Genomic DNA, 27,243 nt, shown 5'->3' on the forward strand with positions numbered 1-27,243 from the left:
CACTGGTGGAGCACAGGAGCCTTAGGAACTGTGCGGCTGCAGGTCAGCCTCAAAGCATCCAGGTTCGCTGCAGGAGGACACCTGGAAAAAAATCTCAGAAAAACGGCTCAAGAGCCTGGAGAAGATCATTTCTAAGTATTAGTCTCAGAGTGAACATCCAAGAAACCCTAACGCGAAAATGCCAGAAAAGCCCGAAACTACAGGAGGAAGGAGGCCATCATTTTAAAATCTTTGTCATAAAAGGAAGGAGTCGTCACAGCGGGGAGGGTTCACGTCTGTAATAGAATGGGAAACTGACAGTGTTCCCAAGAAAACAAAGAGCCGAAGAACGGAAGCCCATACACAGTTGCTAGTGAATCCTCGGAAGCCCATACACAGTTGCTAGTGAATCCTCCGTGATTTAAATTGCATTTCACACCTTGAGAAATGAATTAAACCATCTCCTGTGGGAAGGTCATTCATTTCAAAAGAAAGAAAAATGAACCTATGTTACTCATGAAATGTTTAAATTCATGTTAGACACGTAGGCTTTCCCTAGAATACCACGTAAAAGGCTCCGGTGAGAGGCAGGAAAAGATATTTCAGATGTTATAGATAATCTGTATGTGCATAATGACTAAGGGAAACCTGTTTGGAACGATTGAGGCTCTGAATAACTTGACACTGATTCAGTACTGAATCATTCAGGAATTTTCGGAAAACTTCTCCGAGTAGATAATCAGCCAGAAAGTAGAAATACACAACTTTTACCAGGAGTAATGAATTCTTTACTTATCTGGGTATAAAATAGATAGGCATCACATAAATTGCCATTGTCCAGTTAAAATACTCAAGCCCACAAAATTACTAAATATATACATTTTTTCTAGGTCATTTTAGAGCTAAGGAACATTAAATTACAAACTCACGTCAGATTTTTCTCCAGCTGACAAGCCAGCTTTGTAGAAATTGTATTTATCTGGGAGCAATGCAGCATGGTGGATAAGAACCCAGGCTCACTGGGCTCCCTTCCTGATCCTGCCACTCCAGCTGTATGATGCTGACCATCAACGACCTCTGTGGCTGCAGACAGGGTCCTCGGTGTCTCTAGCCTCAGCTTCCTTGTTCGTGAAATGAAATTCTAACAGCAGTGCCCCGTAGGGTTGTTAAGTGGGCTAATGCATGTGAATGGGTTACTTGGTGTGTATGTGTGCTTTAAAAGGAACCAGAACTGGTCATGAGAGTCCAGGCCCTGGAGCAGGGCTTCCTGGGTGTAAATTCCATCTCACACCACTTATGTCACCTTTCTGCACTTCACTTTTAGGAAATAATAGCATCTGTCCACATCATTGGTTTGCAGGGAAAATTAAACCACTCAATAGATAATAGAAAAAAAAGCTTAGTGCCCTGCCTAGCGTTTGGTTTGTCCTCCAGGGGCACTGATTCTGCGTGGCTGTTAATAATCACATTCATACACTACATGTAAGGTGCGACTGGTTTGCTTTCTTACTTACTGCAATATTTGAAGCCGTCTGCATAAGCTTCATTTCATCCCTTTAAGATTTGCAAATATTTTGTTAGAACTTCAGGCTTTAATATGTGGGCTTGTTGTTGTTTGTTGTTATTGCTGTTGTTTCATTGTTAACATTCCCAACAATGGGGTCATTTGTCCTAATCTCCTAGTAATCCATGATAGCTAGGCTCAACACAGGTATCAAACTCCAACAGGCCTATCTTGTAAGGTGTCTTGGGTGCTGTAAAAACACTAGTTGCTTTCTGGTTTTTGCAGATATGTCCAGTTTGATTATTTATAAGTAGAATTGGTTAAATCAGCAGGTGGCAACCTATGGCCTGTGCGCCAAGTGCAGCCTGCCATACCTGATTGTGTAAATAAGGTTTCATCAGAACAGTCAGGCCTGTTCATGTACATGGGGTTTCCAGTGGTTTTCTCACTGATGCAGCAGGGATGAGTCCTCACAGCAGAGATCTCCACCGGCCTGAAATATTTACTATCTGGCCCTTTAATAAGATACTTGCCAACTTTTGGGCTAGATGAAAGCATCCTCCAGCAAAATGAGTGTCTTAATCAAAAGTGCTGTCTCTACATCACCTTTCAATCAGGGCAAAATAGCAGTGTTAATGGCATGGCAGCCAAGAATTTCCAAGCAGTTCAGAAAACCTAAACCTAGTTTCAGTCTACGGTCATCTCATTATTAGCATGCAAGTATCTTTCGTTGACTTAGATGATGTATTGTTTAGTACATTTATCTTCTCAGCGATTTAGGAAACATATTTCCTTTCTCAAGAAAATGGCTTGTCTTCAGGATAGGAAAATCTCCTGAGGTAAAGAAGCAAGTCAGATCTGAAACCATCAAATCTGTGTAACCCACAAGCTTGTGTTCTTGCAGCTGGCTTTCACCTAAACTGTATGAGGAAGACATTTCCTAGTCAGCTGTTAAAATGTCTAAACAAAGTCAGTGGTCTCATGATCACAGTCCATGAACTTTGTGGCAGAAGGGCCACTTCGCCCCTGGGAATGTTAATAAGGTGTTGCCTAGGCCGGGCGTGGTGGCTCACGCGTGTAATCCCAGCACTTTGGGAGGCCGACATGGGTGGATCACCTGAGGTCAGGAGTTTGAGGCTAGCCTGACCAACATGGTGAAACCCTGTCTCTACTAAAAATACAAAAATTAGCTGGACGTGGTGGTGCATACCTGTAATCCCAGCTACTCAGGAGGCTGAGATGGGAACTTGAACCAGGGAGGCAGAGGTTGCAGTGAGCTGAGACCGAGCCTTTGTACTCCAGCCTAGGCAACGAGAGCAAAACTCCATCTCAAAGAAAAAAAGGTGTTGCACAAAATAGACGTGCTAAAATTCTTGTTTCCATGCTGCAGTGGGCTTCAGCAGCTTCTCTTGGGAGTTAATCAAGTTTTAAATATCATTTTTCTGTTTGAAATGAGGGATTTGTGAGAGGCACTGGCAGTCTTTTCTTTCCCCTTGTAAACTTTCACTGTGTAGGACCTGAAAGGCCTGTTCTTCCCCCTGTGACCATTTGCTTTCATTCTCTCCCCAGACGAGGTGGAGAACACCTGTGCGGGCTCTTCGGGCGTCATTGAGATGGCGTTCACTTTCTTTTCGTTAGGTATAAATAAATCCATCCAGTACAGTTACCACTACTTGGGAACATTGTTTTCTGCATTCTTTCAACCTCCCCATCCTTCTAATTTTAGAAATTCTAAAATTTCTCAATAGTTCTCATAAGAGTAAATATTCCAAAATCACATAGTTCCATGTAATGACCATATCATGACATCATTTTTACCCATGCCGGAAAATCACTGAGAGGCAATACAACAAAATTAATGTCTGTGTCTCTGTGACTTTTTTTTTTAATTCATATTTACCAGTCAGGTCTTGTTGATTTTCAGAAGGGATGTATATAATAAGTATAAAATAATACTGCTATAGGAAAACATGGCTTTCCCTCTTGTACACAGGCTGAGGGACTGAATGTCTGGAATCCTGTGGACCACATGTGAATGAGCTCCCTTTCCCAGGTGAGGGTTGAGGAGGAGAAGAGGCAGGGGACAGGATGAGGAAGAGACGAAGGAATGAAATCATGATAACCACAGCCAGCCCTTCCCGAGCACTTCCTGTCTGCTAGTCCTCCCAGCCTGCCCAGCACTGCATAGAAAAGCTACTGTGACCATCTCCCCTTTGCAGAGGAGAGAATGGAGACATTGGTGTCCAGTGATTTCCTGAAGGCCGTCCAGCTGGCAAGGTTGGAGCTGAGGTTGGAACCCAGGCATCCTGACCGCAGAGCCACCGCTTCCCCACCCCCCCACCCCCACACCACAAGGCCTTAGACACAGAAAGGCTGTCCTCGGGCAGTCAGCCAGCCAGGGTCATGGACCAGGGCAAGACTTCACAGAGAACTTTGATTTGTGTTGCCCTGTTGGTGCCTGGCTATAACTTTATGGATTTCTATATCCTCAGGCAAAAGCAAATCTGCTGAAACACAGGTACATTATGGTGAGCCCAAAAGGAAACTTCTAGTGATGTTACTATATTTAAGAAATAACATAGCTCTGTATATGTGAATTGAGGAGGGTGATGTTCATTGTCAACTGGTCAACAAATGTTTAGTATGTTGCATGTGCTCAGTCCTGTGAGTTTCACAGAGGCATTGATGAAATGTCAAATTATAAAGCATAAGTTCTGTGGACAGACAGAATGGCCCTCTCTAATGGAAATGAGGCTCTAGTCGTAGTCAAGCCACCAGCCTCTCACTCTTGCAGCCTCAGGAGACTTGAGTAGAAATTTCTACCTACAGTCTAGCTTCCTCTAGTGTCTTATTCATTCTGCAGTCGCAGTGATCTTTCTAAAATACAAACCCGGGCCAGACGCACTGGCTCACGCCTGTAATCCCAGCCCTTTAAGAGGCTGAATGGGGTGGATCACCTGACGTCAGGAGTTTGAGACCAGCCTGGCCAACATGAAGAAATTCCATCTCTACTAAAAATACAAAAAATTAGCCGGGCTTGGTGGTGCATGCCTGTAATCCCAGCTACTTGGGAGGCTGAGGCAGGAGAATGGCTTGAACCCTGGGAGGCAGAGGTTGCAGTGAACTGAGATTGTGCCACTGCACTCCAGCCTGTGTGACAGAGTGGGACTCCAGCTCAAATAATAATAATAATAATAATAATAATAATTTTAAAAATAAAAAATAAATATAAAATAAAATACAAACCCAGTATAGACACTTCTCCAACTCCGGCCTTCCATGGCTCTCCATTGTCATTTGCTTGGTACCCAAATGCTCTCGTGTGGCCTCCATGACCCTCCAGGACCTGCCACTGCCTCCTCCAGTGTCTTCACAGGCCCTGTCCTAGCAGCCCTCATTCCTGCCACACTGAAGGCCTCCTTGCCCTGCTGTCACCATAACCTTTCACTGTTGACTTCCTGCACAGCCTATCTTAACGTTCACCCCTTCTTGGGACACATTTGTTTGTCATCCCTCTTCATAGCCATTCTTAAAGTCCAGGGAGGCCCTTGATCGGGTCTGGCAGGGTGCACAGGCTTGTGGTGCCTGGTCCATGGGCCCCACGTGGTGTCTGTGACAGGGATAACAGGCATTCCCTCATTCCCTTCAACACAGTGAATGCTGTGGATGGAGGGCAAGGCACAGGCAGTGCATCTCTTGGGAATGGAAGCCACAGTGACCCTGTGAGTCTAGGGGACCCAGTGGAGGACACGGAGATGGAGGGCACCTTGGCAGGCCATTTCCTGACCTGTGTGCAGGTGGCAGGAAGATGCTCTGATGGTGTCACGGTTTTCTAGCTCTTTTTTAGTTTATGAGATGTAATTCCTAACATTTTTCTGATGATGGCGCTGGCACATTCTTAGTTCGATGGGTGTGGCATTGAACCTGAGGACAGTTAGGAGTCACTGCCTCGTGTGGCTGTGTGTTCCCAGTTTCCTTTCTCGGTTCCCTCATGCAAGTCCTTTGTGTGAGAAGAAAATATTCAGTGGGCAAAGTGGCTTCCTACCCAGGATGAAGCCCTCAGAGCTCTTTCATGCTGTTTCCTCTTGATCCGCAAACCAGTCTCTCTCATTCCCTTAAAAGATGTGATTTCATTCTTGCCATCCCGGCATCATGATGTCTCCTTTCAGCACTGTCAGAAAAGAGCTGGCTGGAGAGCACCCCAGGCCGGGTTTCAGGAGCTGAGGCGGGCAGGTCTGTCCTGGAGCTTGGATGCTATGAGAGGGGGCTTCTCTGTCCTGAGATTGGGAGCAACTGCGTTTCCGTCCTTGTCCATGCCTTTCCAGTGTGCTTGCAGTGAGCTTGCATTCCTTTCCTTTAAAAGGAAAAAGAGTTTACTATATTGCTGAGGCAGGGGCCACATATAGGGCAAGACTGCCAAATTGAGCGTTTGGTAAAAAAGCAACCAGTAGACATGTTAGTTAGGTACTTGGTGTGACCAAACGAACCGTTAGGTCTGGATGTAAAGGAAGCAACACCAGAGATTTGCCACCCTGTGGTATCTTGCCAACACAGCCCATCTTTAACAGCTGAGGGGCCCTTTCCTGGGAGCTTTGAACTCCCAGAACCTCTGACACACTGGGGCTTGTGGACATTCAGACAGGTGGGGGATGGAGGCCACAGGTCCATGTGTGTGAGCCCCGTGCCCTGGGAAATGGGGAGCCATGGAGTGTTTCATATATTATAGTAATGTTGTGTGTTCATGTTCGCACTGGAAATACTTCTTGGCAGCAGAGTGGAGATTAGCTTTTATCAACTCAGACTCAGAAGCTAGGGGACAATTAAGGAGCAATCCCTGTGAAAAATGACAGAGATCTTGTATTGGAGTTGTGCAAAGAACCAGAACCAATTATATGCGGATGTGCCTGTGTGAGGTAAAGGCTCTCCTGGTTGCAATCATCTATAAGACTTCGAAATAAAACGAATTCCTTAAAAGCCTGCCTTTTCTTTAGCTGACAAGAGACAAAGGAAGATTTATTTTAAGGAATTGGCTTATGTGATTGTGGGGACTGGCAAGTCCAAAATCTGCAGGACAGATCAGTGGACCAGAAACCCAGGAAGGAGTTGCAGTTTTGCAGTTCAAGTCTGAAGCCCAGAGTTTTTTGGGGGATACCTCCCTCTATTGAGGCCTTCAACAGACTGGATGAGTTCCACCCCTATTACAGGGGTCATCAACTTTACTCAAAGTCTACAGATTTGAATGTTTATCTCACCTAAATATGCTTCACAGAAATGTCTAGAATAATGCTCAGCTGAATATTTGTCTACTGCAGTCTAGACATGTTGACACATCAGGTTAACCTGGACTCAGCCAACATGAATATCAGATACACAGGAGGGAGTAGCTTTGCTGGAAAATCAGAAAGCAGAGTCTGTGTGATTTGGTGGGATCAGGAAAAGGCTGGAGGATGAAGCCAGGGGCATCCCACTTCTAGAATGACAGGAAGGGCAGGTGACAGGAAAGAAAGAGGGTGCAAAGATGGGGACCACTGGCTCTGAATGCCCATTACCCACCAGACAGAGATGTCTATAAGCAATGGCTTATACGGCTGTGGAGTGCAGAGAGGATGCAGGTGTCAATATCAGACAGAAGAGAAGACCTCTTACTCTGATGAAAAAAGTAGATTGAGGGAAAAATTATTTTTAAAAAATGCACACACATACCTGAAACATTTATTTTCACTTAAAAGACACAAATGTGCATTCATTTGCTAATTCTTTTAATTATGGCCCAAACATTTTTTTGAGTAGGGTCTGCCTACGGAAGGATCTAAGTGGATTATTTCATAAAACATGCTCATTGCATATAATTTCCAGTTTGAGTTTCTTTAAAGAAGGATGAAACTTGTCCCATTTATCTGAGTGGGAAGTCGTTTTAAAATTTGTATGTTTCCTCAATATTTTACTTTTGTCTCAGCCACACCTAATTTGACAGCAGTGCTGTTTAATGACTGGTCTCCACTGAGTCATTCCAAAGATTTAACTTCATTTTCATAGAAACAGCTCTTCTTTTCTAATGCTCATGTTTCATAGAGCTACACCAAATTTAATTATATTACATAACTCCAATAACAAATTCAGCTGCCATAAACAGATTGGAGGACAGATTCAGCCCATTCCCTGTGAGCCCTGGAGTGGCAGCAGAAGGATGCTGACATCCCTGGGCAAGGCTGGCACCTCACCCACGGGCGCTCAGCATGGTGTGGGTGGCCGCCAATGTGTTTTGCCAAGGGATGAAGAGGCACAGTGAGTCTCATGTGTCAGCTCAGAATGACTAAAGAAGAGTTTCTAACAAGGCTGGAAGTAAACCAGTGGGCAGGGAGGAGCCCATCCAGGCAGCACATCTAGTGTCCAGAGATGAACGGAGCAGACAGGTAGAGAGCCACTAGGACAGAAATAGATCCAGAGAATACTCTAGCGCTCCGCCCTCCAGAGAGTAGAAAGCCGAAGGGTCTCGCACAGGAAGTTATATACCCAGTGGAAAACCACTTGTGTGCTTCCATGTCAGGGTAGCAGAAGAATGTTTGTAACCTGAACAGTTATCAGTACATCCATTACAACCTTCTATGTCCAAATACAATGTAAGTTTAAGATCTTGCCCTAAGGGTAGGACATCCTTGGCTAGGATTATCTCCTCAATTCTTAAGCTGAGTTGTTTAGGAGGCTTGCAAGAACGTTAATATTGGAGACCATTACCTTTACTTTTCAGATATCTGTATTTCAATGTTGGAAGAGTCAGTATGTAAGGAAGCGTCTGTGGTCCATCCCAGCTCCGAAACCCCTTTGGTTCTGGGTGGGTCCCTCTTTGAGAAGGAACTCAAGCTTCCATGACTTTGCACTCACAGAGGCTAAGTCACAGGCTCTGAGCCAGCAGCCTGCTGCAGACACAGTCTTCAAAATCAGGAGGGCTGTGCAGGACCGGACAGCCTGCTCCACAGAGGAGCTCAGATGGGCTTTGCTGAGATGCTAGTGACAGGGAATTAAAGCATCTGTTTTCCTCCGGAGGAATCGGTTGACCGGACTCCCCGCCCTCCCCAGTTTTTTTATTGCCACATCCTAGTTAGTCCTCATAATGGGTAAAAAATAAAATTAGTACAACTTTAATATAAGAAATTGACGCCACAAAGGGGAAGGGAGGGTAGCTCAGAACTTTCGTGGCCAGTCTCGGGGATTTTCTGAAGAGCTGGATGTTACATTTCGAAAATCGTGTTTCCAAAGCTGCCAGTCATCCAGGCCCCCAGGGCTTTGCACAATTTCAGATTCCTGACCCCTAACCCTTAGAGAGCCAAGGCCGTTCAATTTCTGGTTCATACAGAACAGGAGCGAGACCAGGAATGTGCAGGTGTTTGAGAGCCCCACGGCAGCTGCCCCTTTGTGCTATCGTTGGACATGAGAACTTTGGATGTTAAGCCTGGTAAAGAGAAGGGAGTTACCTCTTACTCAGACAGGACTCAACCTCAGATGTAATTAGGTCTAGATCGTTAGGTTGCCTACCCGTGTGTTACCACCCCAGTAGTTTTTAGTCCACAGCAAAGGTATTTGTAGTGGAAACCGTTGGCTCAATGGGTGGGTGTTGAAGAGGCACAGAAGCGGCAAGGGAGAGGTGGCCTTCCAGCACAGAAACCTGAAGAGGGCAAAATACTCTTGTTCTTTTGAGTAGAGCAGGAATGATTCTGATTGTGACAACAGCACTGTTTTGGAGAGGGGACTGGCAGTAAAATGTGCATCTCCTTGCTTCTGGGAGCACAGTCTCCACACACATAAGACAAGGCTGGTAAATGCAATCAATGCTGGAGCCCTTCCCAGCACATAGAGAGCAAAGATGGGGACCACTGGCTCTGGATGCCCTTTACCCACGAGACAGAGGTGTCTCTAAGCAATGGCGTACATGGCTGTGGAGCACAGCAGAGAGGATGCAGGAGTCAACACCAGACAGAAGAGAAGACCTCTTACTCTGATGAAAAAAGTAGAGTGCGTTGCTCTTTCTTCCAGTCTTCCCTGGAAAGTGGGCAGAGAGGCAGCATCCCAAGAACCAGAGTGCTGTTGCCAATTAGAGTTGACTGGTTTCCCTTTTAAAAGGGAATGCAAAAGCCCCCAGTGTTCTGCAGAGGAAACCCTCAGATGAGGGGTTTTTGTTGAACGAGGGAATTACTGAGGCTGTCTGTTTTGAAAAGCGAGGTCAGTTTCTTTGGTCTGTGTGTCTCATAATTCCATGTTCCTGTCTTTCCCCCATCAGTGAAAGCTCTGTAGATCATCCTGATTCCTTTTAAGATAAGCTCTGATGACAGGATGGTGAGACAGGAAAACCTGGTAAAAATGGCATGCTGGCCTCGGAGTAGTATCTCCTCACACACCTTTGGCTCCTCACAGTCCCTGAAGATGACGCCCACAGCGCCGCCTTTGTGAGGAGCTTTGATGTCCTCGGTTTGGCTATGTGTGCTTCAGCAAAGAAATCCTGCATTTAGAGGTGAAAACAATTCAGTGTCTGTGTCTGGCTCATTGTAAATCTCTCCTTGGGTTTCGCAAATCGGGCAAAGTGGTTTGACTTTTGAGACTGAAGAAAATGAAGTGACTGTCAAGTTGCAAGCTTCCAAATGCTCACAGCGAGCCCTGGAGTGCTGGGCCCTGTTCCTTGCCAACCAGTCATCAGAAATGGGCTGTCCGTTCCCACGTGAAAAACCAGACCAGACCCTGGCATTAACTCCTAGATGGACACCTCCCAGGAGACAGCTCAAGGGTCCTGCCCTGCCAGACAGTGTCAGGAACATCTATGCAAACCAACTGTGGCTGGGAGGGATGAGCTGGCATGTTGCTGTCATTTCTGATGTCCTGACTGCTGGGTTTTTGGAGGATTTGATTTCTGATGTACTGACTGGTGGACTTTAGGAGGATTTGGAGACTGGAGTGCATTGCTCCAGAAGGCATCGTGTGTGGGCACAGTGCAATCTGTCTAATAACTCATTCTACCTACTGTGCTCATTTACCTACTTCGTCACAGAGATTATTGTTTATTTCAGAGCTGGACTTCTACCTTTGAACTTGCTTGGAGTGTAGCTGGCACCAGGTGATACCGATGAAGCGTCCTTTGTCCTAGACCTACAGCAAATCCCCAAGCCAACCGAGGAGGATGGCAAGCTGATAAGGCCCTTGGCCACCTGCCAGACACGCTTAGGACATCATTGTCTCCCAAGTTCTGCTGATCCTGGCCTCTGTACTTTCAGCTGACAGCCGGCCTGCACTCTTAGTTAATTTGTTAACTAATGTTTTCCCTATGGAAGAGGCAGATTTTTCCAACTGTCATCGCTTTATTGTTGAATGTGCACTGCTATCTTTAAAACATTCAATTTACTTACATTATATTAGATCTCAAATTATACATGTGAAGATGCTGCTATTTTATATGAAGACAAGGTTGTAGTGTCTTCAAAAACCAAGTCATATTGATCCTGTCAGACCATGTTGGCAGCTGTCTTGACCCCTGGGCCATTGAGTCTGCAGTGTGAGTATCTGGGTATAGTCAGTGACACGAATGGTTTAATTTAGAACAGCCTACTGGACAGTTGTGACCCACACACCAGCTTGCGGAAGTCAGGAGTCCCCATGTCTAACTCTGATGCTGAAGAGGCACGGCCTAGCGAATGCTGTATTCTAATGTTGCGTCTCACGGCATCCAGCACCCACCACTCTGGACTAAACCCAGCTGGCAGCTAGAGCGCCGATACTTATCAATGCCTCGTGTAGGTTTGTGTCGTGACAAGGTTTCTGCCCCATTGTTATTCTCTGTCTTTATTGTGTTATGAGAGACTCCTGCCTAGAATTCCTAGAGTTATTCTTGAAAATAGAACAACAGAATGCTGATGGTGAAACTTCAAAAAGAATCAGCAAACAAAAGACACTGAAACTAAATTCTAAACGGGAGGGCTCAGGGAGACTTGCTGATGTGAAAGCCACAAGCAGAGCATGGCTGCCCTGGAGGGGCTTGGCCCTAGGCAGCAGCTCGGGCCCAGCCCAGGGCTGGCCTCTGCCTCCGAATTGTCATTATGACACATAATCTGCTGGTGTCGTGTGTCATGACAAGGGACTTTACTAAACCCTTTTTGGAAACTTGCATTTTCAAAGAAAGCCTTACATGCAAAAACCAAAATGTCATTTTAATTTTTTTTTAATGGGGAAGAGGGAGTCATTTTGTTGAGAAGTGACTAAAGACTGTTTGGCATTAGGGATATTGCATATTGATTAGATGATACCAGGAAATCCTGGGTAGACTGTTGAGCGAAGGCTGTAAACCCCGTCACTTTCTGGGTAGTGTTGAGAGCCACAAAGTCGCACCCTGGGAGGGAGCCTTGGGCAGTGGAGGTCCTGAGGGCCAGTGGGGACTGCGTCTCCAGAGTCCCGCTGTGGAAACTGACTGATTTGGGTAATACCAGCCGCTTTGCATTCTTCCAGTTGGTGGACTTAGGAAAACCAAAACAAAGCGAGAACGCTTGTGGCCACTGGTGGGCAACTGAACACAGCTTGTTACTGTTCATGGAACCCTCAGACATTAGCACAGAAGCTTGCGTGGATTTTGACTCATTCATAAGCTGAAATGAAGACATCCCCCTAAAGCTCGGTTTTTTCAACAAAACAGACACTTGGTGTTTCCAGATGTGGCATGAAGGAGCTTTGTTCAGGAGGACTGTTTGAATGGAGTGCAGCTAAGAGAGAAGGCAGAGAATGGATCGACCCAGTTGGAACGTCTTAAGATGGTGGAGACAGAAGACTTAACGAGGCGGTGTGAAAAGCTCTTGAGCAGCCAACGTGTCTTTTGCAGCCTCAGTGTAGAATACCCATTGTAATTTATAAGGCTGCAGGATTGAGAGAGCAAATGTAAGAAATGGGAGGAAAGTTAAAAACAACAGGAAAGCACACAGAAGCGGCAACAGAGTAACCGAGAGGCTTTACATGGAGAATTATCACAGACGGGAAGCCAAGAATCAATTTTTCATAATGAGGATGTGTATGTAATTTAGGTGGCTTAACATGGAATTAAAAAAAAAAAAACCACTAATCTCGTTGACACTGAAAAATGGAAGCATTACCACAATCCATATAGGGCAACTCCTACAACCCTGACATGTGTATTTTTTATGTGTACACAAATTTACATTTTAGTCTTTGTATAATTTTCTTAAAAATATAATTGAATCTTTTCAGTGAAAACACTTGGTACAAAATGATTCAAGGCTTCTACAAACCAAAGCAAGTAAAACGATCATGGTACTCGGTTTAAAGGCCTTAAGTAATGTGATGTGGCTATGAAGGGTTTGGGGCGGGATCAATTCTGTTTCCCATCCAGGAAGTAGCATCAATTTCCCTCTCCTTCGAGGTTCTACCACCTAATTCATCCTCAGGACTTTCAGAAGAGTCCAAACCTTGGCTCTAAAATTACTTGAGTCACAGACTCCCTGGAGAACTTGAGGAAAGGCACTCATCATTTTGCTCAGAAATCACGTCCAGCCAGGCATGCATAGAACTGGAGCAGTTTCAGGATGTTCCTGGATCTCCTGGAGCTTGAGGTCCAAACCTTTTTGTCTGTATTTTCTTACTTAGATATCTGTATACCTTGATCCAGATTGTGGAATTAGAGACACTCAAATGTGTTTATAAAGGCTTTGAAGTATAAGAAAAACACTTGTTTTGGAGAATGAATTTTTATTTTTATTTATTTATTGTATTGTATTCTATTTTTTGAGACAGAGTCCCGCTCTGTCACCCAGGCAGGACTGCAGTGATACAATCACAGCCCACTGCTGCCTTGACTTCCTGGGCTCAAGTGATCTTCCCGAGTAGCTGGGACTTCAGTTGTGTATCACCTCACCCAGCTAATTTTTGTATTTTTTGTGTGTGGAGACGGGGTTTTGCCATGTTGCCCAGGCTGGTCTCAAGCTCCTAGGCTTAAGCGTCCTCCTTCTAGGCTTATTCCTCCTGCCTCAGCCTGGAATTACAGTGCTGGGATTACAGGCGTGAGCTACCACACCCAGCCTAGACACTGAATTTTTTGAATGCTGAATAAAACTTGCATATACTGCCTGCTCTGAACCATGTTAAAAATATGTTCACACACAGAAAGCACTGGAAGCAACAGTCGTAGTGATGTTCATAGGAGGGATCATAGCGGGATTTCCCTTCTCCTTTCTGTCTCTCACTGTGTAACTTGGGTCCACAAATGCCATTCTCGAGAACACTTCTCCCAGGTGCCGTGGCTGCTGCCAGAGGCACCTCCGGAGTTCCTGGCCAAGCTCTCTGGGCTTCTGCTTTGACACCTAACCTGAGGGTGACTGTGGGGTTCAGTGTGGGGGCACAGGATGGAGGGTCAAAGGAGAAGCCTGAGCATCTTCACAAGTCCTCGGGTTTACCCTGAGATTCAGGAGCAAGTCACTGTTGCCCTAACTCTACTCAGCAATGCCATAGAGTGGAAGACAGGATGCCCCTGTCCTGGGTTCTCAGCACAGACACAGCTGCAGGCAGAGCCTCGTAGGCGACCCCTAGGTGGGACCCCTGGTGCCCTGCACTGATGTGCTTGCAAGGAGGTGGTGAGGAAGCCAGCTCCCCTCTCATCCCCTTGTGACTGGCCCACAGGGAGTTGCACAGGGAAATTAACATGAATGGAAATCATCAAGTCCTCAGAAGTGACTCCAGGAGGCAGCTCAAGCCCTCCTGCCCAGTGAGTCCCTGTTATGGCGCCATGTTTCCCCCTTCCTCTTGACGACCTCTCCAGGGTGCACACCGAGCCCTCCTGCAAATGGGCTTGTGCAAAACCAGCTGAGGCTTGGTAGACACACTCAGGCACAGTGTCTTGATCAAAGGTGATGCCACTGGGCAAAGCCTGACTCAGACTCCACTCCGCACCCCATCACTTGACAACATGCATGTTGATGGGGTCTACTTTAATCACCAGGAAAGAAAAACACATTTACAAGCATCAACAGCTGCTAACAAATTGAAAGAAAGATAATCAGACATGATGAGCCTCCTGCTGGAAGAATGCATGATCACTTATGCAATAATCATGCGAGAAAGTAGAACCAGAATCTAAAGAAGCCTCTAGAACCAACCACTAAAGAATGAAAAGATAGAGGACAGAGGAACACAAGAACCAACACCACAGAGATGTAATTCAAGAATCCTGTAACCAGCAAAACACACTGTGGAAGACTCAGTAAGGGAAAGTCCGGTTTCTTTAACAAATACATTGAACATAAAAATAAAATTTAAGGGAAAGCCTAAAGACTAAAAGAGAAGATGTGAATCTGTTGCACAATCTGGACTTTATTAGGATCCTCAAACAAACATATTAAATTATGATATTGATGACACAGCTGGGAATTGGAACACTAGCCCTTCAGGGATGTTAACGAATCATTAATGCTCTAGATGTTATGGTGATATTACGGTTATGTTTTTAAAAATCCTTATTTTTTAGAGATGCATATTGAGATATTTTCATGTCTGGAATCACCTTCAAAATGCTGTAGGGGTTGGGGGCATACACTGAAAATTGTGAAGGCTGAGTGGACAGGAACCCAGAGGTGTTTTATTTTTTATATGTTTGAAATTTTGCATTTTTTTAAAAAAAAGAGAACAGACACAGTGTGCCGAATAGGGTTCTTTCCAAGTCCACTGGAACCCAAAAGCCAGAGGAAGGGAAAGAATGGCAGAGCATGAATCAGGATCAGGGAGGTGAGAAACAGCAGGCGCAGGGAGACTCCGGTAGGAATGCTCACCCAGGAAAGGTGGAACTGAAAATAACAGCACACACACGACCGTGGCTGGGAAATAGCGCCGCTGCCTCCACATCAGATGTGGGGCTGCTTCTATCAGAGTGATGGAGCCATCCCTCACCGAGGTCTCTTTGTCCCTGCCCAGCTGGTCCGTGGGGAACTGGAGTGCCTGCAGTCGGACGTGTGGCGGGGGTGCCCAGAGCCGCCCCGTGCAGTGCACACGGCGGGTGCACTATGACTCGGAGCCAGTCCCGGCCAGCCTGTGCCCTCAGCCTGCTCCCTCCAGCAGGCAGGCCTGCAACTCTCAGAGCTGCCCACCTGCATGGAGCGCCGGGCCCTGGGCAGAGGTAACCAGGGCGGGGTTGGCATGGGTGGCAGCAGGGCCCCTGCATGATCTGCTGTGTTGCACATGGCCCTCACTGGGTGCTTATCCTGACTGTTCTGTGCAGTGCTCACACACCTGTGGGAAGGGGTGGAGGAAGCGGGCAGTGGCCTGTAAGAGCACCAACCCCTCGGCCAGAGCGCAGCTGCTGCCTGACGCTGTCTGCACCTCCGAGCCCAAGCCCAGGATGCATGAAGCCTGTCTGCTTCAGCGCTGCCACAAGCCCAAGAAGCTGCAGTGGCTGGTGTCCGCCTGGTCCCAGGTAGGTGCACTGGTCTCGCGGGAGCGAGGTTGACCAGCTCTCCCCTCGGGACTGCCTCTTCTCTCCTGGTTTTTCTCTTCTCACTTCTCTCTCTTCTCCCTTTATATCTCTTCTTGGCTTCCTTGCACCCTCTCAGCTTCCAACAACTTCATGGGGTTGCTTAATCTCCTTTGGCTTCTGAATCGTGTCCTGGGAGCAAATCACACAGTGGCGTCCACGTCATCATCACTGGTCCAACGTGGAGCAGAGGACGAGAGGGTTGAGGGGGTGTGAGCGTGAGAATAGGGGTTCACTCATCTCACTGACAGCGGGGCCCTGGAGACTCACCTAACTCCTGGGCAGGTGTAGCCACATTCCAGGAAATGCGCGGCTCCTGAAGAGCAGGAAGAACATGGGTTGCTTGGGAAGAAACAGTACCCATTTCCTGAGACAAGTTTCCGGGGGCAGCTGTTCTATTTGCGAAAGGAAACTCTCCTGTTAGTTTTGTTGAAATCGATCACCTGTTGCTGCAGGAGGCTGGGAAGCCGTTTCCTCTACACCATTCAGGAGCTGTCCTGGAGCCCTTCATCATGGGAATAACGTTGGAATCATGAGTTTGGAATACTGATGGTTTCATGACCAGCTTTGGACCAAGTGGTTCCAAAAGCACTTTGGAAATCTTACACCCCACAGAGTGGCAACAGCACCACCAGCCAAGCATGAACCTGTCTGAACGGGGTATTGAGAGATCACCGTAACCCAGAGCTGTGCCTCTGCATTGCCACAGCAGCTGTGGGAAGAAAGCTCCTCCCTGATCCCACGCTCCTCAGGGAGGGACCCGGATCTCATCAGGCACTGCGTTTTCTCCACCCTCGAACGATGCCTTCTTTATTGAGATTGGTAGGAAGTGCCAAGCAAGGCACTGAATCCTGTTGAGACTCTGTTTCAGTTTGTTACTAAAAAATAAGAACACCCTTGCTCGCTTAAGTGAGCTTGCCATTGCTAACAACGCACTTCAGGTCCTCTTTCACCTGGAGGGTAGGAATGAGTGTCCCACAGAACTGAACGCACTGTCATTGGAAAAGACACATCCCTGGGTGCATATCCCTAGAGGCAGAGTCTACAGAAAATAAGCGATGTGGGCTGCATAATCTATGGGCTGTGTCCAGGTAGGAAGTCCTTGCCCTGAAATTTAATACATGCACACACACCCCACACCACACACACACACATCCCACACCACAAACACACACACACATCCCACACCACACACACAATCCCACACCACACACACACACACATCCCACACCACACACACACATCCCACACCACACACACACATCCCACACCACACACACACACACATCCCACACCACACACACATCCACACCACACACACACACACACATCCCACACCACACACACAATCCCACACACACATCCCACACCACACACACACAATCCCCCCCACACACACATCCCACACCACACACACACACATCCCACACCACACACACCCCCCACACCACACACACACATCCCACACCACACACACACACATCCCACACCACACACACACATCCCACACCACACAATCCCACACCACACACACACACCACACATCCCACACCACACACACCACACATCCCACACCACACACACACACATCCCACACCACACACACACATCCCACACCACACACCACACATCCCACACCACACACACACATCCCACACCACACACACATCCCACACCACACACACACATCCACACCACACACCACACACACATCCCACACCACACACACACATCCACACCACACATCCCACACCACACACATCCCACACCACACACACACATCCCACACCACACACACACATCCACACCACACACACATCCCACACCACACACGCACATCCACACCACACACACATCCCACACCACACACACACATCCCACACCACACACACACACACATCCCACACCACACACACACACATCCCACACCACACACACACATCCCACACCACACACACACACATCCCACACCACACACACATCCCACACCACACACACACATCCCACACCACACACACACATCCACACCACACACATCCCACACCACACACACACACATCCCACACACACACATCCCACATCACACACACATCCCATACCACACACACACATCCCACACCACACACACATCCCACACCACACACACACATCCCACACCACACACACACACATCCCACACCACACACACACATCCCACACCACACACACACATCCCACACCACACACACACACATCCCACACCACACACACACATCCCACACCACACACACACACATCCCACACCACACACACACATCCCACACCACACACACATCCCACACCACACACTCACACATCCCACACCACACACACACACATCCCACACCACACACACACATCCCACACCACACACACACATCCCACACCACACACACAATCCCACACCACACACACACATCCCACACCACACACACACATGCCATACCACACACACACATCCACACCACACAAACACATCCCACACCACACACACACATCCCACACCACACACACACATCCCACACCACACACACATCCCACACCACACACACATCCCATACCACACACACACATCCCACATCACACACACATCCCATACCACACACACACATCCCACACCACACACTCACACATCCCACACCATACACACACACACACACACACACACGTCAGAGCTTCTCTCTTAGGCCTGGATTAGCGAGCAACCAAGAGGAGTGTTCCAAGTCCTCTCCATCTTCGATCAGGATGCACAAAAAGCACACCTGTAAACCTAAAGATGTGAGTGTGAGGTCAGGACCTGGGCAGGTGTTGCCACCTGGGCTCCTCTGCTGGGGAACCTGGGGGCACTTCAGCCAGAGGTCCACTGGAGCTGCACAGCATCATCCGCTCTACCCCAGCAGGAGACAGCAAGGCCAGGGGCCGGGACCTCTGTCCCAGAGACCCTCCGCGCCCAGTCTGTGGTGGGACAGTGTGCCTTGCTCCTGTGTGTTCTCCCTGCAAGTGGGGGCTGCAGCCTCCTGCCTGGCCTGCTCGTTTGCACAGGGCACCTCTGCACAAGCCAGGGTGTCTGCAACTGGAGCAGCTCAAGCTTAGAGCCTGCCTTAGTGGAGAGCTAAGGGACTTGCTCTCCACGCACGCTTCCTTTCCTCACAGGCAGCACTCAGATGCCTAGGGAAGATTGTGAGCCCTGAGTTTCTTCTACCTGCCCCAGCTTTAGGGGCCAACATCACTGCATTTGGGTGGGTTAATCCATGGACCCGTGGTAGTTACCACATGTACTTATGTATTAAGTTTCAGTATGCTCCGATATCAGTGACAGCCCAACATTTTAATTTTCCAGTGAAACGGTAGCTTTAGAATTACTCCCTTCATGGTTTCTGACTGCCCTGCCCCTACTTATGCCCCATGACGCTGTGCCACTATGACTTCACGTTCCTCTTATTTTTAATGATAGATTCTATAATGTCTCTTAAAAATGCTAAGGTCCAATAATTTTCACTGAATGTTCACACTTATATAAATGTTCAAGCAGATATCTCTGATAATTTAACCCACAGATTTTGCAAAAAAGAGATTTTTTTCACTGACTTCTTTTGTTCTCTTCTTTTTAGTGCTCTGTGACATGTGAAAGAGGAACACAGAAAAGATTCTTAAAATGTGCTGAAAAGTATGTTTCTGGAAAGTATCGAGAGCTGGCCTCAAAGAAGTGCTCACATTTGCCGAAGCCCAGCCTGGAGCTGGAACGTGCCTGCGCCCCGCTTCCATGCCCCAGGCACCCCCCATTTGCTGCTGCGGGACCCTCGAGGAGCAGCTGGTTTGCCTCACCCTGGTCTCAGGTAGGGGAGGCCCTCCGTTCCTGGAGAGTGGGCGAGCACAGCTTGGCCTGGGGTTGGCCGCTGGCTCCCGGGGATGCTTCTGCGAGGGTGTTTTCCCCAAAGCTGGCCAAGCTACTGCATGAGGTTTTCTTTCCAGAGCATGTGCGGGTGGCCTGGTTCCTGGGTGTGGGTGTGGCTTTCTGAGGATGGTCTCCAAGTGTTGCTGAATCTTTTAGGGCACGTATGTTTTCCTCTAAATGTCACCCAATTAAGTATAAGGAAATGCAATGCCTTGGGTAAAATCTGGGCTGAATTCCCCAGAGATGAGTGTGAACAGGAAAGGAATGTGAGCCCTGGGATAAATAGGTGGTTGTAAGTTTACAGTTCCTTTCAGCCCACCCTCAGCCCTCACTGTTTCCTGATCGGGTCCCTAGCAGCCTTACGCCCACCATGGAGCGGGGGTTCCTTCCTCGGGGTCTTTGTTCCTGTGTTTCTCCTCGTCTGTGCCCGCGCCTCCCACCACCACTGCGATGCTGCTGGCATTTCTGCTTTCGGGTCGGGGTGGACCCAGACCACTTAGGAGTTCCGAAGGCTGACACTCGGTTCTCTGCAGCACACTGCAAGCGTGTGCACTGGCTTGTGGCTGCCCGGTAGAGAGGCGCTTTATCTGGTCTCCTTTTCCCATCTCTTGGCTGGGAGAGTGAGCCTCTTTCCAATTTACACAGAGGCCCTCTGCCTGCTGCAGAGGCCCTGGCTCTGATTCTCTCCTTTTGGAGAGATGGAGGTGGAAGGAAGCAGGCGGAAGGGAATAGGAGTGACTGTGTGTGGCAATAGCCCCTACATGCGCTCTCTCACTGTCTCGCCCATCTCCATGTGGGTCCCTAACTGGGTGCCACAGTGGAATGAACAGGAATAAGTGCAGGGACAACAGCTAGCCACCGTGGAGAGCCCTGTGTGCTGGCGCTGCTCTGAGTCAATTCCTTTCTCTCTCCTATTAGCCCTCTAAGGGGGTAACCTTATCATCCCTATTTCACAGATGAGGCAACTGAGGCACAGAGTCAGCTCCCACAGTGCTAGTGAGAGGCGCAAGCTCACCTGCTCGATGGGGTCCAAACGTGTCATTTGGCTTTGGAGAATAGTCACTGCACTGGGGTCCTTGGGTCCTAGACATGGTCCTGCCCAGCGCCCTCTGCTCTATATCCCCACTTCTAGGAGGCAGACAGAGGTTGCATTTCCTGGGCGAGGGCAGCAGAACAAAGACCCGGTCGAAGCCTATTGTCATGGGGGCTGAATGCTGGTTGCTAAAAAGCAAATGACAATGACCTCATGCATGTGCTTCTGCTTCCCACCTCATCAAAACACCTCCGCCCCCGGCCAGGGTTGCATGACCATAACAGGTGGCACACCCAAGGTGAAGTCCTACGTTGATCGTGCCACCAAGACACCCGTCACCAAAGCCTTTCCTGCATCCTCCGTGGTTTCCAGCATCTGATTCCAGAGGCCATTGGACTGTGGCCTGTGCTCTGTCATTGAGAAAAACTTTCACAGGTCTTTGCCTGTCTCCAAAGACATTTCCCAAGTGATCAGCGTGGTGTCTGGTGCCATAGGAATAACCCTATCCACAGTGTACGTACAGCCTTCCCTCTCTGCCCACCTCTTGCCACTATCCACAGAGAAGTCCGTGCTTGGCCTCTCACAAGAGTCCTCTTCCCAGTTTGCCCACTCATCCACCTCTTCAGGCCAACCTGTTCTGGGTCCCCCTGCACTGTACCAGGTGTTGCTGTGAGCTGTCAGCATAACAAGCCCATCCCAAGGAGGAGGGAGCACCCTCCCAGGGAGCACCTCACACCCTCAACCTCCCCCAGGGCCTGCGCTAAAAGGAAGTATGGACAGAAAACAGACAGCTGCCTGGACACGCTTCCCATCCCATTGTGGGCCCCAAGCCTAGTAAGGCCAGCATAGATCAAGGCTACTCAAAAGCAGATAGGATCCCTGTAATCCCAGCACTTTGGGAGGCCGAGGCACGTGGATTACTTGAGGTCAGGAGTTTGAGACCAGCCTGCCCAACATGGTGAAACCCTGTTTCTACTAAAAAATACAAAAATTAACTGGGTGTGGTGGTGCATGCCTGTAATCCCAGCTACTCAGGAGGCTGAAACAGGAGAATTGCTTGAACCCAGGAGGCAGAGGTTGCAGTGAGCCTGGATGGCACCACTACACTCCAGTCTGGGTAACAGAGAGAGACTCCGTCTCAAAAAAAAAAAAAAAGCAGATTGGATCACATGAAAACCACCAAGAATGATGTTTATCCAGATTGCTTTGTTATGCTATGTGTTTTACATGTATATTCTATATATTTACCAGTGTGCATATTCACACACATACGCACTCACACACACATGCATAAACCACATATACAGTCATCCCTCTCTACGGGAATTGGATACCAAAATCTGAGGATGCACAAGTTCCTGGTAGAAGATGGCACAGTATTTGCATGCAGCCTACACACATCCTCCAGGTGGCTGAAGCCATCTCTGGATTGTTAATAATGCCTAATACATGCTGCACACCTCTTCATTCTCATGGAGTCAATGTAGTAAGTGGTGCGCTTTTTGGAATTTTGTGAAATTTTTTTTTCAAATATTTTTGATCTGCAGTTGGTTGATTTGGTTGGTTGATTTCAGGGATGTGCAACCCACAGATAAGGAGGGCTCACTGTCTTTCATATACCATATATATGCCAGCCATGCGCCTAACCCATACTAAGTATTCAGGAAATGCTTGCTGAATGGTGAATTTTAAAGGAAAGGCAAATTCAATGAGCGGGTCCCGGCAGCTACTAATATTCCGTCTTTAGAGAAGTTTCCTCCTGCAGCACAGACCATCAAAGCACACACTGGTCTGGGGTTTTTCTTTCATTGTCCGTGGATACTGTGCATCTGTTGAGAGACCTGGTTTTGACAGTATCATCTTTAAAAGCCAAAGGTAACCCTCATTGGCCAACCATGTGCTTCCTGGCTGCTGACCCATGATGCAAGTGGAAAGAGACACACCCAAGCACACTGCTGGTTTGGGGTGGGCTGGAGAGTGCATGTGTGGGTTCAGGAGATCCAGGCCATGTCCTCGTGTGTGTGTGTGTGTGTGTGTGTGTGTGTGCATGTGATCAGAAGAGGGAGAGGCGCTGCCAGAGAAAGCAAACGGAATGTGGCCAGACGAGCTCATAAACAGTCGTGCACAGTTCACATCCCGGTCAGGTGGCCAGGTACCCTAGTAACCAATTTGATTGGGTTTTTAAGGATTGAAGAATTCCTGAGACTGACCTGCCAGTGGGGCAAAACCCACCATAGGCCACTCCGCAGGCAGAGGAGTGCAGAAATTAGTGCAGGTGCCTGTTGGGCAGCCAGGGTCAAGGTGTGAACAAAGGAGGCTGAGCTCAGCAGCCAAGCATCCCCCAAATGCTTGGTCAGATGGAGCCATTGGTCCCTGACAGTGACCAGCTCTCCCCAAGCCTGTGTCTCTCCTCTCATGTCCACCATCCTCCAGCTCGTAGGACCCCACCCACACTGCGCAGCCCATCTCTCATCCTTCCTAGCCCCCAATTCCCTTTTCTGTGGCCACTTCCAGCCCGCCACTGGTCATCTCTCCTCTGGAGAGGGACCCCACACTGTGTCTCATTGGCAGCGTCCTGCGCTGAGTAATGTCTCCAAAACTCATGTCCACCCAGGATCTCAGAATGTAATCTTATTGGAAATAGATGCAGATGTAATGACCTGGGCTGACATCATCCTGGATTAGAGTGAGCACTAAACTCAAAGACTGGCTGTCCTCGTGAGAAGACCACAGGAAGACACAGAGACTCCTCACATGGGGAGCAAGTGGTGGGTGGCACTGGCTGTGTGATGGGTGACAGAGGCAGGCATCAGAGTGGTGCCTATATGACAAAGAACACCGAGGACTGCCAGCACCACCAGATTCTGCACCAGGCATGATGGGCCCTCCCTCAACCTCCAGAAGGCACCACCTTTGCTGCTCATACCTTAATTTTGGATTTCTGGCGTCCTAAACTGTGAAAGAATAAATTTCTGTTATTTCGAGCCCCTAGTTTGTAGCAATTATTACAGCAGCCCCAGGGAACTCACATGGGTGTTATTTGTGTCCTTGTCTCATTTTGTCTGTTCCTGACCCCAGAGAGGGTCAGCTGCCTGAAGGCAAGTGCCTTCTTTCACTTTATATGCTGCAGAGCCCTAGCCCAGAGCCACAAGGACCAGAGATATGTGAGCAGCAGGGGCTGGATCTCACTGAATACCCGTGGCTTCTGCTGGCAATTGGACTCCTCCCATGTCAAGCTAGAGACACAGAATCAAGACCTCAGGGCCCTGTGCCTCGCAGCCCCTGTGGCCAGGACATTGAGAAGTGAGGGACTTGCTGGCTCGTCCACTCTCGGCCTTCCTGACTCCCCCTGAACCGGAGTAGCCCCAACTCTGCAGGCCTCTGGCATCGCTCACACCCACCACCTACTGAGACCTAAAATCAGCATCTGCCAAGTTAAACCCAGCCCTGCACGGGAAGCTGCAATGAACCAGGCGAGTTTGACATAGGCAAAACAAAAAACAAAACACAAAAAAAAACAAAAAACACATTCTTATTGTTTTATCTATATCTAAAGGAAACAAACAAATATTTATCTGAACCAATTTAATCCACCCTGGAATCTTTTTTCGGTATTAGCTAAAATTTTACTAAAATAAAACCAGCTCAAAATCCCCTCCAAATGACACGACCCTTCACTCCACTCGCTGGAGCTCTGGGTGTGCATGTGTGAGATGGCGTTGCTGTGTATTAGTCCGCTTCTTTTTTTTTTTTTTTTTTGAGATGAAGCCTTGCTCTGTCACCAGGCTGGAGTGCAGTGGGGTGATCTTGGCTCACTGCAATTTCCGCCTCCCCAGTTCAAGTGATTCTCCTGTCTCAGCCCCCCGAGTAGCTGGGACTACACGTGCATACACCAGTTTTTGTTTTTGTTTTTTTTGGTTTTTTTTTTTTTGAGATGGAGTCTCACTTTGTCACCCAGGCCCAATCTTGGCTCACTGTAAGCTCCGCCTCCCGGGTTCAAGCCATTCTCCTGCCTCAGCCTCCCAAGTAGCTGGGACTACAGGCACCCGCCACCACGCCTGGCTAATTGTTTGTGTTTTTTAGTACAGTTGGGGTTTCACCATGTTGGCCAGGATGGTCTCGATCTCCTGACCTTGTAATCCACTCGCCTCAGCCTCCCAAAGTGCTGGGATTACAGGCGTGAGCCACTGCACTCGGCCATCGGTTCGCTTCTTTAAAAACCGTAGTGTCCGAGCCTGTCTGCTGCTGTATTTCTTTATTTCTCCACAGAATGTTTGGTCCCAGTCCCTGAGCTCTGCAGGGACTGGGAGCCCGGGGAGAAGCAGCTTGTAAAGAGCTCCCCCAAGCTCTGCGTGCTTTGCCGTGTTGTGGGCCAGCTCCACCTCTGCTTCCTGTTTACCTCCAAACCAGATGCAGCTTTTTCATTTAGAAATACATGAACCCCTCCCCCAAAAGTATTCCAATTAGAAATAAATAATTGAAATTAAATTATTGGAGCAGGGAGCATTTGAACTCTATCCTTTGCAAGCATGTCCTATTTTAAATGGACAAAAAGTATCAGTAGCTACAAACTTTGCCCAGGAGACCTCTTGTCATTTTCTCTCTTTTTTTGTTGTTTTCTGTTGTTGTTGTTGTTATTTATTTTTTTTTTTTGAGACAGAGTTTTGCTCTTGTCACCCAGGCTGTAGTGCAGTGGTGCAATCTCAGCTCACTGCAACCTCCACCTTCCAGGTTCATGCAATTCTCCTGCCTCAGCCTTCCAAATAGCTGGGATTACAGGTGTGCACCACCACTCCCAGCTAATTTTTGTAATTTTAGTAGAGACGGGGTTTTGCCGTGTTGGCCAGGCCGGTCTCGAACTCCTGACCTCAGGTGATTCGCCCACTTCAGCTTCCCAAAGTGCTGGGATTTCAGGCATGAGCCACTGCACCCAGCCCCCTTCCTTTCGTTTTCTTCTGAGTCTGCTGTCTTTTGAGTCAGGTAAAGCAGCAAGTGAGCGAGGCAGCTGAGTCGAGGCATTTCTCAGGCAGACACTTTGCCTTCTCTGTCTGTGAGAAATGTAGGTCAGGGACAAAGAGGAAACTGAGGACGCTGAAACTGAACCCTAACCTCTGGCTGCCAAGCCCACGTTCACCACCCTCCTGCTTACTGCAGAGACTTCAGGCAAATTTAGAAAGTGGAAAACAAGCTTTATCATTATTTAACGTATACCCTAAAATACATCTAAAACCTAAACTGCATCTTCAATGGCTGTTGCCGGTCTGAGATACTCAGTCTGTTTGTCTAAGTCATTTTTACCATAAGCTGGCTGAAGTCTTTATCCACCATGATTCATCTGCTATGTTCTGAGGTTGTAACTTTTCCTGGGGGTGGTAATGGCTGAAAGGGCTGTGTTTACCATAGCACTTGTGCCCAAGTCTCTGCCTTCACACTGTGGGAAATTGTCAGACGGTAATGAATGGCCCGGGCCTGGCTGAACTTTGCCACCAGGCAGGCTTATTCTTGTGACAGTCTAAAGATCGCCGTTCCTATTATTTGGTCTGCAGGATTTCTATTGATTTAAATGTTTTGCTTATCTTCACATTTCATGGTGCAGGGCAGCGCAGGACTGATTTAAATCACTGCAGTCATTTGGGCTTAGTGTCAGGTTGTTCCCACGCTAATTTGGTCTGGGAATGGCTTGCATGCGATCACCTGTTGGAAACTGACCCCACATGCAGAGACAGGGTGTGCCCTCAGTGCTGGGCAGTGTGTGTGTGTGGGGGGGGCCTGGCTCATTCCAGGAGCTCCCCACAATTTGGTCAATTTGTGACCAGGACAGTGCACACACTGATTTGGAAACTCATGGGCACCGAGGGGCAGCAGCCGTGTCAGAGAATGAATTTGATTTTCCACCGTGGCAATTAAGACTGCATGAGAATGCATTCTGCACCAAGTGCACATGGGAGCACACATGTGCCTGCGTGTGTACACAAACACACACAGAGTGCATGGAGATCTCAACCGATGAGGCTGGGTGAACGCTGCGCAGTCCATCCCAGGGTTATCCCCTGAACCCTGATCTAGTCTCCCACCTCTGATAATTCCACACTAAATCTGCTGTCATCATCTCCCAAAATTATGTGGTGCCCAGAAAAACAAGAACCGGCCTGCTGCTGGATAGAGAAGGTCACCATGCACACCTCCTGGGTTTGAGGGAGTTTATATTTGTAACCAGTGGGATTTGTACAAAAATTCACAACGTCGGTTATGTGGACAGCAGAGGTGTCTGTGAATGAGGCCATTGAGGTCTCTGCCATCCCATCCTGAAA

At 48.1% G+C, this 27,243-nt stretch overlaps 1 protein-coding gene across 4 annotated transcripts in view; it reads left to right on the plus strand.

The window, feature by feature from the left end:
- Positions 1-27,243, plus strand: part of ADAMTS16 (ADAM metallopeptidase with thrombospondin type 1 motif 16) — a 180,551-nt gene that overhangs the window by 147,120 nt on the left and 6,188 nt on the right. For 2 of the 4 annotated variants that reach the window (XM_034959712.2, XM_034959711.3), the window contains exons 19-21: positions 15,431-15,632; positions 15,735-15,929; positions 19,616-19,840. In XM_034959712.2, coding sequence (XP_034815603.1) covers positions 15,431-15,632; positions 15,735-15,929; positions 19,616-19,840 — 622 coding nt within the window. Of the gene's footprint in view, positions 1-15,430; positions 15,633-15,734; positions 17,232-19,615; positions 19,841-27,243 lie in introns of those variants that run through there. The other 2 variants (XM_034959714.2, XM_034959715.3) reach the window with 2 other exon arrangements.

Source organism: Pan paniscus, chromosome 4 (genome assembly GCF_029289425.2).
Source record: "Pan paniscus chromosome 4, NHGRI_mPanPan1-v2.0_pri, whole genome shotgun sequence".
Taxonomy (NCBI): domain Eukaryota; kingdom Metazoa; phylum Chordata; class Mammalia; order Primates; family Hominidae; genus Pan; species Pan paniscus.